We start from the raw sequence: 14974 nt of genomic DNA on the forward strand, positions 1-14974 counted from the left end.
GGAAGTGGTTTTTGTGTAGGACTTAGCCATTGTTTTTGGGGTTCAATATTAGCATAGAGGATCAATTTTTCATCACCGGTGATATTTCTGTTCAAAAATGGTTCACGCGGCAGAAGAGACGAAGCAACGTTCACACATTGGAAACGATGATCATTGGAGAGTTTGTGAGGCACTCAAACACCTTCATTATGGAGTTTTCCCGTAATTCCTTAGATATTTTAGTATTGTTTTATAGAGACATGCAATTTGAGGACCATTTCACGAGTGTGTTGATTGGGTTAGACTCAAAAAGCGTCTTCAGAGCTTCAATATCAATTCCAACTTGTCGGGCCTTGCCATCACAGTTTTTAAGGCTAAAGTCACCTGAATGAAATTTGCTGAACCATCGTTGACACTTATGAACGTTCAAAACATTTCCATAAACTCCTTTGATATTCTTTATGGCTATAGAGGCATTGTTTCCCTTCTTGTACTCAAACAGCATTACATGCCGAATGTGTGTCTCGTCGTGTGCCATCACTATAAGGGATTAGAGTATACTAAACTTTACACATTATATAGGCTATACTAACGTGACGTCTAGGCGGTTCGTTTAACTATTATAAGTGATGTATATTTTTGGGGGATTGGTTAATGAAAGTGTTCCAAAACGCGATATTAATTTCTTGACGACCTAATATTGTTTTTCAAAATGGCGTTTTGTGCCTGCTGACATGATATTCAAATAAAAATGTTTGGTCGAAAATACCGATGAATCAATGCACCAGATTTCTTAAACGTGTTTTTTTTATTTATTTATTGCATACTTCTTCTCGTTAAGTCAGTATATTGAATTAACTACATTAATTACTGAGTTAGTTTCTAGTTCTAATCTATGTGGGTAGCTCGTTTTGATCAGAAATGATTGATTAATACATTAGTTGAAATACTTTGAAATATTAATCCGCTGGCCTGTGTGTTTGAACTGTTTATATTATCTTATTTTAAAACCTCAACATATCCTGACCGTACACGTGGTAAACATATATACTTCCGAAACCTTCCGGACTGTGGATCGGAAAGTCCAAGTTCGAGTCACTTTGCTCCAAATATAATGCTTATTCTAACATGTTATATGACCCTGCCATATAAAATATATTTAGAAATTACGCAAATCACAAGGTTAAGTGCAATAAAGTGAAGTTGCTTTCTTACTGTGCATTATAGATAATTCTATTAAGCCTAAGTTAAGAAAATCATTGAAACTTCATGTTAATATTGCGGCACTTTTATGCTAAAACTTGCTCAGTTAAGAAGACGTGATGCAAGTGTTTGAAAGTGACTAAATTCGTAACACGCACTATGTGTGCTGAATATCGAAAATATTCATTTCTAGCTTAATGTATAATTTTAGAGCGTGACATAGTTACGAATATATTAATTCTTCTTTTCCACACATACACATTAACATTTAGAAAATTAATCTAAAATCTGCATTTTTTCCGTATAATAAAAGCAAGTGTTTTTAATCAAATTTTCCTTAAAATGGTTTTCTCCCGAAACGTCATTGTCGAAGCCTTACGGTTATTATATTATTAAGTCATTGGTCATTGATTAACGCTTTATTCAGTTATTAAATTTCACAGACTTTCGAGAACATGGATCATGCGCTGAGAAGAAGAAAAACAAACTTAAGCACTGTATTTCTAAGGCTTAACCTGAGAACCTTGTGCACTGAATACTTATTATATAATTTATGTTCATAGCTTAGTTTGAGAATCCTGAATTCTGAAAAGCTTTTTAATAATATCGTACATTTTTTAACAAAATACGATAAACTTGAATAATACTGCACATCTTTACCTAATTCATCAAATACTTAGCACTGATTATACCATTATATGTATGTCAGTGCTCATAATTAATGCTGTTATTGCATGTACGAATTTTGCAAAATTCATGTTTTTCTTCTTCATTCCTTTCGACAAAATCAAGTACTTGTATTAATTCAAGTCAACGTAAAATGAAACAAATTACCGTACCTCTCACTGATATATCGTGGAACTTTTATACACAGACAATAAAAATACATTTATTTGTAAGTACTAAAGTAAACGTCCACGAGTTAATGTAGTAATAACCATACCTTGGGATTCTATCCTCCCCAAAAAACAAACGCACTACTATATACAAGTATCTGGTTCGTTGACACTGATCAAACCTGTGTCGACTGGAACATAAAAAGTGTATTGTAAACAACACTAATTTTCAAATCGTAACAAGAGATGCTACGTCTCGTGATTTCTTTATAAAAAAATCCGAAACTTTACACATAGAAAGAAGCTGTACTAAACACTAACATGCTTTCTCATTATGCAAACAGAAACGAACTGGTCTGTTTAGGTCCATTTCTTTGTTTACTGTAAAGCACAAAGCTGCGCAATATGCTATCTGTGCTCTGCCCGCAGAAATCGTGCTCCGAAATTGCGCTATAATCCTTCATGTTTAACATTGAGCCCACTGCGGTGGAAGGGACGATCTGTCGATACTGATGTGCTGGACTCAAGTATCTATAACTTAATCACTTTACATATGAATTAATAATGATTAAACACCTCTGTTTTTATTTAATCGTTCATCGAATTATTAAAACAAGAGGGAATCCCCAATAACTGCGGCACTTGAATTCTTTAAGGCAGGATTATAGTAAACTAATCTATGACTATGAGACCTTTGTTTCCCTTTTTATTAGCTATATATTTGTGCGCCAGCAATACTAAGCGTGGGGCGTGGAGCGCGCGTATACCCGATTTGAGTGTTTAATTCATCAGGATCTTTACCAGCCTACACTCAAATTGAAATTGTTTTAGGCAGGATTAGGGTAAATTAATCTATGAGACCTTGGGCGTAGTCAAATACATCAATCGAAAGGGTTTGACTTCCTGAGTCGAAAAAACAAACAAACAAACTGTAATTAGATCTCAAATCGGTCAGGAGATGACGGAGCTATGAGATAAAAGTTTGTACTTGAAAAAAAAATCTCAGAGCCGTTCTATGAGGCTAAAAAACGAGAGAGAAAAACAAACTAAAACCTGATGCGTATAAATACAGTCGATTTATCTAATGTTCTACGCGACGCCACCTTCAGTGTGGTTGAAATATAACTGAATATAACGGCTGGTTGATTGAATTTGCTTTGCGAATTATGGCTACTTCACAACAAATTCTACTTGTTCTTTATCACACATACACACTATAAACGTAAAGATAATTTACAATTTATACATCTTTCCATCATGTTTCTTATAATTGTTATAAGTTCAGATTTTTATTACTTTATTTACGGATCAGACTTACCGACTTATAGTTCTGATTATATATATAGTTATCTATTCACATAACGAAAAACAATGTACTCTACTTTTTAACAGAATTACATTCTCAAAATCTGCTTCATCACAGATAAGCTTTTTGAAATAACCATGAGTAGTCTACACTTAAAACTTAACATACTAAGATAGCCACATTTCAATCTGCTAAACCGGAAATAATTAGAAAACTGAGCGACTGATTCGGATATAGCTATTTCATTTTACTAGTATATATATATATATAAAAACACTACAGGTTGTGTAATCAATCATTTAATAAGAAATATGTCAGAAGAAAGACGCTGTTATTATGCTGGTATAAACTAAACGGTGCTAAAGAAAGATAGACAAAGATTACAATATGGTTATAACGAAGATATCAATTTTGGTTTTATTTATCTGTGGTAAATATAAATATTTACACATTAAGCTGTCACGTGTATATTCAAACAATAACATTTAGCAGTACAGTTTTAGTTCCACTTTTGATATCTCAAAAAATTAAGTGTATCACAGGAAGAAACGTCAACGTTCTTCTTATACAAATGTAATTAAAATGTTCGAATCAATAATATGACAAACAAAATTCACCATGCAAAGGTGCATGTGACTGAGTCCCTTACAAAGAATAAACAAATCTTAGACACTAATGTCTTTTCTTGGAATTAACTCTATTAGGTAGTCTTTAATGTCATTCATTCCTCTTATAATACAAATTGGTATTTTTTTTTTCGTTGGGCAGGTGTTTTTGAATTATATGGTAAAAAGTATTCAAAATCCAGTCCATATATTAATAACACATTTGTTCATTCCGTCTTCAACGTTCGCTACAGGCTACTTTTACTTGTAATTGTTTCAGTAAAATTCCGAGACTAATACCAAACACGCTTAACTCATCGAATTTTCTGTATAATCGTTCAAATAACGAAATAGACTCGATAAGTCTCACTTCTAACATTTATTTGTGAAGAACTTTTCTGGCACCGAACTTATAAACTCAGTGAATTCTCATTAGCTTCACTAACTAATTACTCGTGCTTATATGTATATATATATAATATACCCTCGTTTCTGGATGTTAGACGAAACTTCTCGATTATTACGTCCCCATGATTAGCAGCTCCCTCTGAAAAGATAACTTACAACTGTATCATTGTACTTTATTTTTACATACTGGTATGATGTAACTAAATCAAGATGATTGTTAATGATGAATACTCAAAATCCTTTTGAAGCCAGAAAATCTTTATGTCAGTTACAGTTACTGACTTACTTGATATTGTGGATTGATCACTCATTTTTTACTAGAACGTACAAACAAACTCTAGCACAGGAACTGAAGTGAAATAGGGCCAGTGACAAAGTTCGAACAGATAAAACTAGAGGTATAAAAATCACAGATATTCCTTGTTTCAAAAGTAAACTTTTCTTCTCCTCATTATAATATAAAAGTCCGGGGGGGGGGGAGGAGTTAAGAAAAACGCCCTTTACTCCCCAGATAACAATAAAAAATTTTATTCCAGAAACGTTTCGACATAGCAGCTTCATCAAGGATAGTATTAGTAGTACAACTACAAGAACTGATGCACTTGCAGGATTTCCTTCTTTAATAATTCGTTTCCAACCAGTTTTTTTAACGCTGAATTATTTATCCACTCGAAATGGATAATAATTAAAACTACAAAATGTGATAATAAGATTCACAACTTGTAAAAGTTAAATAATAGAAACAAAAAAGAAAGCGCGATCAAACATAATCTAATAATTTTATATTATGTAGACAAAAAACCCACCCTCTTCGTAAGCGAGCAACTAGCGGATCATGTAATCGTAAGCCTTAATATCGTTATCACCTTGCATTTGTTGCACCTGGCACACGATAGCCAGCTGTTTTATCTTGTTACTGTACAGGAAGATGACCCAACTTTATATATTACATATATCCTGGTGTTAGACTTCGAGACTAAATGTAATCGTCTGTACGAAATGTACGTTTACATATGAAAAGGTTGTACTCACCAAGTTTACTGCCTGTTTTCCTCTTCACCCTTAAACATATTGTCCTCGAACGAATACACTGAAAGAAAACATCAGGAACATGTTAATCCTAACAATTAGCACATCGTAGTTCAACCAACTCAACACGGCGTCTAGCGTTTACAGGAAATACTACCATACAAAACAGAATATACACGAACACTGGAATGTAACCTCACCACTCCAAACTCGTTGTTGACGAAGAGTGTGATATCCATGTGCCGGAAATAGGAAAGACTCATGGTACTCTTGGGGGTGCTTATATATGATACGATGCGTAAATAGGTTAAGTTACATCTGAGTTTCGTGATATCACAGTATAATACCGGTGTGATGTAAACGTAATAATGAAAAAAAATTGTTTTTTTTCTTTCTCTTTTCTTTATGTTCTCGCTTATCATCAAATTTCTCTTCATTTAATATTAATTAAAGATTTATTTCACAAACATATCGAAACAACTTAAGCTACTCAGACACTTTTTTTTTCTTTTTAGAACGGTAACACGTGTTCTTATTAAAGATAATGAAAAATAAATGGCGTAATTACTTATTAACCATATTCGAATCTCAAAACAACTTCAATAAAATGAAGTTAAAATACATTTTATTTCTGTAATATGTTATATATACGTAAAGGCTTCTGTCAAACTGAAGAAAAAAATCATTACGAATCGATATGCATTTCTCATTTAACTTCCGAGTATATCGAAGCCGTAAAAATAGGGGGCTTAACATAACATCACACAAATGTGAGGTTGTACTCACTCACATTATAAATATACGTATATATATTACCTCATATGAGTTTAAAGAGTCACGACACTGTTATTTATAATTGTCTTCAAAAAGATACCATAGATTGCGGAAACTACAGACAGATTGCAGACACTTTTTTCTTCTGTAACTACTCTTCACTAACCTGTCTTGTCAGATATTTTGGCCCTATGAGACTATGATACATATATTTTGTTTGTTGATGTCAAAAACTTCGAATGATATCTCTTATTTGTTATTTGCACTTTCAAAATATATAAGATTCCATATTTCGAATATTGAGCATACTTTAGACTATACATATCCTATATTAAGTTTTTGTTTTTACCATTATTGTTGTTAACATATATATTACTATGCTGTTTTAAAATACTAATAAGGTAATCAGCAAAGAAGAAAAGAGGAATGGATTAAGGCTACATTTGTAAGCTATATATTTTCAATGTTGTAACTTATTTGTTAGCTAGAGGAAGCTGCGGGTTTTTGATGATATAATGTTATGTTAAGTTCACGTTAGCCCTAGAAATACCTAGAACAAGGGTGGATTATAAAAAAGACATTCTGTAAAGCGTCAAGTTAGTTGAGAGTTGAGATACAAAAATGTCAGTTGCAATAAAAGAAAGTTTGTAGAAGTGAGTGGACTGATTGTATATGAGTCCTACTGTTGTTAGAGAAATATAATGTTATTTAAAAGTGGCTTAAGCTTGCAGAAACTTTTAAAGGATGGGATAAACTGATTTAATATAATTTCGTGGACCGGGCCTTGAATTATTTTCCCTTCATAATTTAAAATAACCTGCCAAGAAAGAACTACACTACAATGTGGAGTCAGATGTGGGATTATATGGCGAAAATAAAATAAAACATTGAATATACTTGTGTTGAACTTAACTGTGAAGATGGCGACTACAAGGTCAGAGAGTGAAAGCAAACTGTTATTTGAGATAACGAAATTATCAAGACAAGAATTAGAAGAAAAAGAATAGAAAAATAAAATATGACCTAAAGGAAGACCAGGAAGAATGAGTCAGAAAATTTGAAGAACCAGACAGAACATTAAAAGAAACAAACAAGAAGGCCAGGAAGAAAAGAGATAGAAAATTAGAAGAAAGAGACATACTATTCAAAGAAGAATTAAAAATAGAAATATATCTGATTGAAAACAAGATCAATGAAGCTGTAGGGGACGTACAGAGGGTTTCAACAACACGATTGAAGAAGTACAAATGGACGTTAACAAAGTTAAAAGTGAAGTACAATAAGACATGAATGAAGTAAAGAAAGATATCAATGGGGTAGAAAAAACATCACTGACAGAATAATACATCTAGAAAACAGATTATTAAACGCAAAGATCAAATGAACCACACCTTTTTTTTTGTATCAGCCCAAAAGTTCCAGCTTGAAACATCATCGACTGCAGGATATGGAATAGGTAAACTTACCTGGTCTACACCTATTACCATTACTGTTGTTTCATCAGTTACTGAAAGAGTTTCTTGGACTAATCCAACCATTACACTATCAAATATAGTTCTTGAGTTTAGCTGGCTAGTTCAGCATTGGCCAATCGAGAAGCCAACAAATTATGATGGAAAGCTACCATGGGAATCATACTAAGAGTTTGAAATTATTTCCAGAATGAAAGGGTGGAAGAGTGAATAATGAGCCATCCATCTTGCTACCTATTTAAAAGGACTGCTTTTATAAAATCAAGTAATCTTCCAGCTGAGAGATGTAATAATATGAAGCATTGGTAGCCACTTTATACTTCAAGTTCGGAGTTCAGCAGCACCAGAAAGAAGTATAGAGATTGAAATTCTGGAACAACGTACTGGGGAAAGAAAAGGCCTCAGCTGAGCTTACGGAAGATTTGGAACGGCTTGCCCAGTTATCTTACCAAAATTCTTCTCATGATGACGGATTCCTTGGCCTATGACCAAATTATAGAAGTCATGACCGACGAGGATATTAAGATCAGGCTGAAGCAAAGTAGGTGTCCATCTTTAAATGGTAGATCTGCAGTTGGGGATGGAAGTGAAATCCATCAACCTAAAAAAAACTCTGCAGTTAGAATTGGAACTGAATCCATTAAAGTTGAAAATAAACTACAAATGTGACCATATAGAAGTTTTGAAAATATTAGAACCTGTAGTACTAAAACATAAATTCCTTTTAAAGATAGTCTAGAAGAACTGAGAGAATTAAGGAAGCTTATGTCGCAGTTGTTTTACTGAATATACATTCCCTGTGTATATGTGATGATGTGTGATTGCTGTCCAACGCATCTGGTCCTAGAAACACATCAGCAAACTTCTTGCACAATTCACAGATTTCATGTTTCTGTATTGAAATCAAATTGTTTGCACAATCTTCAACTAGAGTATTTAGATGCATTGAAAGTTGTACGTTTGTTCTTGGACGTGATACAGTGGCTGAAACAGTAGCTAATTGGTTAGTATTTGTAACTTCTACCTCTGTTACCGTATCAATGACCATACCAGCAAGAAGATAAATACATAAATTCGATGGTTACAGACTAGCACTGATACTACACCTACACTTGGACAGATCATTATTTGAGCTAGTGCAGCTTCCTTTACAGAAAAGAAAACTGTTTCATACATTAGTTCGATCTCTGCAGCAGAGGTGGCAATATGCTATACTGCATCTGTAGTACACCAGAGAATACTACTTGCACATTAGGGAAATTAACCACATTTTTTTCAATATTCCCATTACGAAAGGAAAAATCAAAGACTTCCTCTACACCTCTGTCTAGCTTTTCGCCAGAACAGAGTTCATGCTAACTGGCCAAAATGGTAGCTCTAAATTGAATTCCTGATACATATAAGGTAAAGTAAGGTTCTTGTTACTGGCACATACTATATGATACCAATTTCATAATTCTTCAAACCAGTCATCATTACATTGGGTACAAGTTCACTGTCACATTTATCATGTTTGATGGTTAGATCTAGCTCAGACACTATCAGTTTAAACCAGTAGACACTGCAAAAGTAATTTCTCATGGTCGACCTTCCTGCATCTGTTGCAATGCCCATCTAAAAGGTGCATACATCCTACGGTCCTGTTTGGTGCTAGGATAAGAACAGTCACAAAATTAATAACCTTTTGGCACTTTTGGGAGTGCAACCCCAGATGCATTTGTGGCCCAGCCTGAGCAACTGGCCAAATAATCAATTTTGTCCCATAGGGAACCATTGGAGAAGAACCTTGATGCTTGCGGCATCTGCTGCATAGGAATGGATCTGGTGTTCAAAATTTTTGACATGGTTTTTAAACTTTTTAATCTTGAGGGCCACCATTGACCCTGGAGGCTGTTTCAGAGATGAATCTGCATCTAGCGTTGCTACTGCTTTTATTTTTTCTTCTGTTCCAGCCTATGGTTCAATGTGATCATTTCAAACTACCCTGCCACAGAAATAATCTTCTTGAGAACCGAGTTAGGAGTTCGCTCAGAAGCCCCTCACAGAACTTGTCAACGAGTATCTTATCACAATCTTTTGGAGACATGTTCATTAAAGTATTTCCATGCAATTGCCTTATTATTTCCACATAAGTGATAAAGGTTTCATGGGGCCCTCGCCTTCATGCTTTGATCTCAGACCTATAGTTTGCTCGATTCTTGACAGGGTAAAATCCGTGGTACAACGCATTAACAACTGTGACCCTGTCATCGAGCTGCTCCTTATCCAAGTGTACAAGGCATATAGCAAGGGACTATATAGACTCGCCATGAGACATTGAACCACATCTCCGTAAGTCCATCCATCCATATCAATAACTTGCTTTAAACATTTGAGGAAATGGTCCAATTTTTCTATTACCATTCCCTCAAACACTGGAAAGTGTATCTGTTTTACCTCGCCTTATAATTATGTGGTCGAGCTGACAGGAATTTGCTATTAGCTTCTTACCCCTGTATACCTCAGGGGCGGTGTGCATTTTAATAAGACCTTTTTCTTCTCCTAGAAGTTTAGATACATACGCATCCTCAATGGGATGACTCAGTACATGATAATGTGCGCAATCACCATGACATGAAATGTAATATCACACAATACCATCACATCACATCATGTGCTCGGCTGCCCAACATGGTCCATGGTGTTGTATTATTCCAGATATCAGGAAACATACATCTTCAAGAATGTGACTTCTTAGAGTTATGGTCACAGTGGAATGACTCAGCACATTGCGACAATGTGATACCACACTTCATTGGCACATCCTACCATGTCCTCTGCCACTGTATATGGGTTTAGAGCCTCGTAAGAACGCCTTGCCAGTTTGGAAAACTTCAGATTATCTCCTAATTCCACTGGATTATAACTTGATGCTAGACACCTGCTCCATCTAACGGTGTTGCAATGAAGTGTACCAAAAATCGTCCAGTGCGCATGTGTTGCCACTCTCCTGAGGCACAGGTGACTCATACAGTCCCAAAATGTTACTTTTTAGCTTGTTTGTGATATTCAGGTAAACTGATGTCGGACAGGTAAGTTTAAAAGCATTCACAACACACAGAGTCAGAAATTGTACTGCAGAGAATAATTTCGAATTTGAACAGTAAAGGTTTGTTTGTTTGTCTGGAATTAAGCACAAAGCTACACAATGGGGTATCTGTGCTCTGCCCACCAAGGGTATCGAAACCCGGTTTCTAGCGTTGTAAGTCCGCAGACATACCGCTGTGCCACTAGGGGGCAACAGTAAAGGAAAGAAACAAACACGAGTGAACAAATACACAAATCTTTATTTAAAGTAAAAAACAAAACACACCAAAAAACATGTATTGTTGACAAAATGTTAAAATGCAGTATACCAGAATCTAATACTACATACGTCACTCTAGTACATCTTTACAGCATTTTGACATTCGGTTAACAAGAATGTTATACTACAAGTAAAACACCTACATGAAAATTTATAAGAATTTACCTGACTGCATCTGACTAAAGATATACTCTAAACTGCTTACTATTTCAGTCATTACAGTTTCTTAAATATCTCAAATTAAATGTATTGGTCTCGATGAAATTCTTTACACAAGGACGTCCAGTAGTAAAATTGGGAAAATACACAAGGCCATAAGGAACACTTGGAGTTGGTGTTACTCTACAAAGAAACACCAACTTTGATGTTTAGAAGGTCTAAAAAAATAAGTGATAATACCTGGTTTGGATGTGATCCATCTATTAAACATTGGCGCAAAATCCGTTATCTGTACTGTGAAAGAAACCATCACAAGAAGAAGAAACAACAAGAGCAGTTAAAACAGTTTAAGGTTGAAAATAACTTATGAGAATGGTTGTCAATGTTCTTGGTCTTCTACCAATGTAAAAGATGAACTGATAAATAATGTGATCAGAGATATCATATGCCAAACCAGTCATTTGTAATACTGGTTCTGGTTTCGGTTAGCCAGGCGGTGGTAAAGTATGGTTATACAACTTTACGAGGAAGAGAGTAATCTCAAAGGCTAAACCAAAACCAATTTATCCCAGTTACATGTAACTGTAAATAGACATAGTTGGAATTGTGTTTGTTTTGAAATAAATTACCAGTTTTCTTGCACAGAAACAGAGAAATTTCAGTACATTGTTATTATAATTTATTTGTTTATATGATTTAATTTTTTTATTTCTCTACAATTCTGTGTGTAACTTCCGTGTGATTAGATAATGATAGTGCTGTATTGTTTTACCTGATGTATGTGAGAAATAACTTCTGTGTGAGTACAATTTTCTAGCGATTTTCCATTCACTTCCAAAATTTCATCTCCAACTTCTAAATCTGCTCGATCTGCTGGAGATCCTATATGTAAAGACAGAAAAAAGATACCACATCATACATACTAATAATATTGGTACAAGTTATTCAATTCAGAAAAGATGCATTTTCATATAATTTTCAGCACCTCTCCTTATTAACAGTTAAATTACATCAAACAATATTTTCACTTTCACAATATTTATAATCATTCAAAGAACATTTGTTTCTGTTAAAGTTAACTGTTTAAAAACTATTTCCCTCTTTCTAAAATATTCTACGTGTGAGGCTGTGTTAATTATTTTTGTTAATTATTATGATTATGTTTATGTTTGTTGTATTTTTTATTTATACCGTTTTAGTTGAATTGTTTTAGTGTTTTGAAATGTATTTTAGTATTTTGAAATGCCAACTCACTTCAGTTATGTAGTTAATTTTAACAAAATTACGGACAGTGAGTTTCTGACACGATAACTACAGTACATAACCGTATCTAGATAAGTTTGTCATAATATATAAACACGTCGATCAGATGTTCAGTCAACACCCACAGTAATTATGTGCTGAATTGTAAGTTCGCCACCTGGTACACATTAAAACTATTAATAAAAGGTAACATAAAGTTATACAATAGGCAGTCTGTGCTCTGTCAACAACAGGTATCGAAACCCAATTTCTAGCACTATAAGCTCTCAAACTTATCGTTAAGCAACCGAGGGCCAAAAGCAAACGAAAAGAAAAAAGCGTATGAAAGTGCTAAACGTTGAGAGGTGGGGAGATAGATATTTCAGGTGTAGAAATTAATGTGACCTCTTCTTACATTTCTACAGTAAATCCTGCTATAGCAGACTAATAAAAATAGTTATTTTGTATTAGACTACTTCAACGGATCATAAACGTAAGCTTGTATTATAATATGGCATTATACTAAGAAGTGCAAAACATATATAAGAGTTGAATTAAAATGGTGATTTCCTTTACATGCATCTCACCATGTCCCCAATTATCTGTTTTTATAAATAGGCCCCTAATTATCGCTCATAGATTTAGCTCATACATTTGTCATTTAAACCTAAAACTACCACCACTCACATCACTTGAATGTTGGTTATACAGTTAAAGAGAGATACACACCTGTTATGTATATATTCCCCTCTGAAGCAAAACTGAATTAAAGGAGAACACGTAAAGGAGTTCACACAATTTCATGTTCAGTGATTTTTATTGAAGAATGCAATTTACTCTTACCCTGTCAGTTATTGATAACAACAAATGTCTTGGCTATTGGGTATAACGATATAACAAAATGACATAATTTGAGTATCTACACTAGATATATGCGTAAAGGAATTCACGTGCTTAAAATAACTAATTTTATTGCAAGCTCCAAATGAACATACTCAAAATATCTCTTGATGCCCTGTGCTTAAGGTATGATCAAATCAACTTATATACTTCCCGGATTGATTTTAAGAGTCTAATATATTTTTATTTACTCAAACATTTGTAGTTATTGTCTTAAAAATAAACAACCGTAAAGGAGAACACATGATTACGGCGATATTTTTATATGTGAAAAAGTAATGGAACAGTCAGATAATAACAAATTTTCAAAACAAAAATGTTTACTAATTAATCACAATAAAGGCTTCAGTCATACTTAAAATTTTTGTGTTTGTGATATTGCTTTGAAATAAAAATTTCTGCTGGCAACATGCTAGTTTTAACAGCCCACCATTGTATATTTCTTTGGTTTGCTGGGAAAACTTAACACAAACTCAACATATTATATATGTTTGGAAAGCTCTGTCCATCGTCTATCATGTGAAAAATTATTATATGTTTGTGTACAGTACATACTCAGAAAAATTTGCCCCAGAACACTGGCGACATCAAATTGGACATAAGAAAGCCTGACCCATATACAGAAGTCATCATGCTAATCAAACAGCACTTAAAGGAGATGACCAAATATACATAAGAAATGTTGTTTTCGTGAAATACTAGAAATAAACATTATCCATACATATATTGTTACTAGATTATATTTACGTTTTACAAAACATGTTCATAACACATTTAGAAGAAAAATTAATCATTATTTCCCGTCATATGATGGGCATTCAGCTTGTTTGTAATAAGACGAATCTGAACTATCCGAGTACATATACACAATACTTTTTTCATTTCTAGACTCGTCATCCACCTGCATAGACTTCTAAGTGATTTCTTCTCTTAAAGTTGACAAAAATTGCACCAAATACGACATATTATTAAAATATATCAGAAAAAACAATCTCACCCTTTTCATTTAATGGATAGATGTTTAAAATATTAATTTTTGCTTCTAGGTCTTTTTTCTAATAAAAATTAAGGCTGGGTTTATACTTCAAAAAAGAAAATTTTAAACGAGAAGAGGAGCACGAGACTTAAAAGTTTGGACCATTATTTTATTTTTGTTTTTACAGTAGGTTTCTATTAAAAACTGTTTATAAACAATACCCATTCACTTTTTCCACTAACTGGCTATCAGACAGCTACCATCTCTGCTGGGCAATAGTTATCTCTATTGACAACCAAATATTTATAAATATCATTTTCACACTTGCTAAATTATCCGCTTCATTAGCCTTCTGCGATTTTCAGTAAACAGAATACATTTTCCTTATGTAGAATACGTACAATCAATTAGTAAACGTTGCGACTGGTTAAAGAACAACATAAATAAAAGACAAACAAGGTCGTAAAGTACAACAAAGTTTAGAGGCAGTCATAGTTTTGATATATTTGTTGAAGCCTTCAAGTCATTCCGGAAATTCTGTTATTGCCTAAATTACCTGTCAGAGATATATAACTTGGGCAGTACAATTATAAATGTCAGAAAAAATTCTGTATCGTGACCAAATATAGGCTTGGTTTTACCAATTAAAATCGGTTCAGATTACTAAATATACGCCCCCCAGTGGCACAGCGGTATGTCTGCGGACTTATACTGCTAGAAACCGGGTTTCGATACCCAT

The 14974-nt window shown here is 33.9% G+C and overlaps 1 protein-coding gene across 1 annotated transcript in view; it reads right to left on the reverse strand.

The window, feature by feature from the left end:
- LOC106458903 (MAGUK p55 subfamily member 5-A-like) overlaps positions 1-14974 on the reverse strand; it is a 185549-nt gene that overhangs the window by 80149 nt on the left and 90426 nt on the right. Inside the window, 2 exon segments of the mRNA XM_022385265.1 lie at positions 5370-5427; positions 11890-11999. Coding sequence (XP_022240973.1) covers positions 5370-5427; positions 11890-11999 — 168 coding nt within the window.

Source organism: Limulus polyphemus, unplaced genomic scaffold (genome assembly GCF_000517525.1).
Source record: "Limulus polyphemus unplaced genomic scaffold, Limulus_polyphemus-2.1.2 Scaffold531, whole genome shotgun sequence".
Taxonomy (NCBI): Eukaryota; Metazoa; Arthropoda; class Merostomata; order Xiphosura; family Limulidae; genus Limulus; species Limulus polyphemus.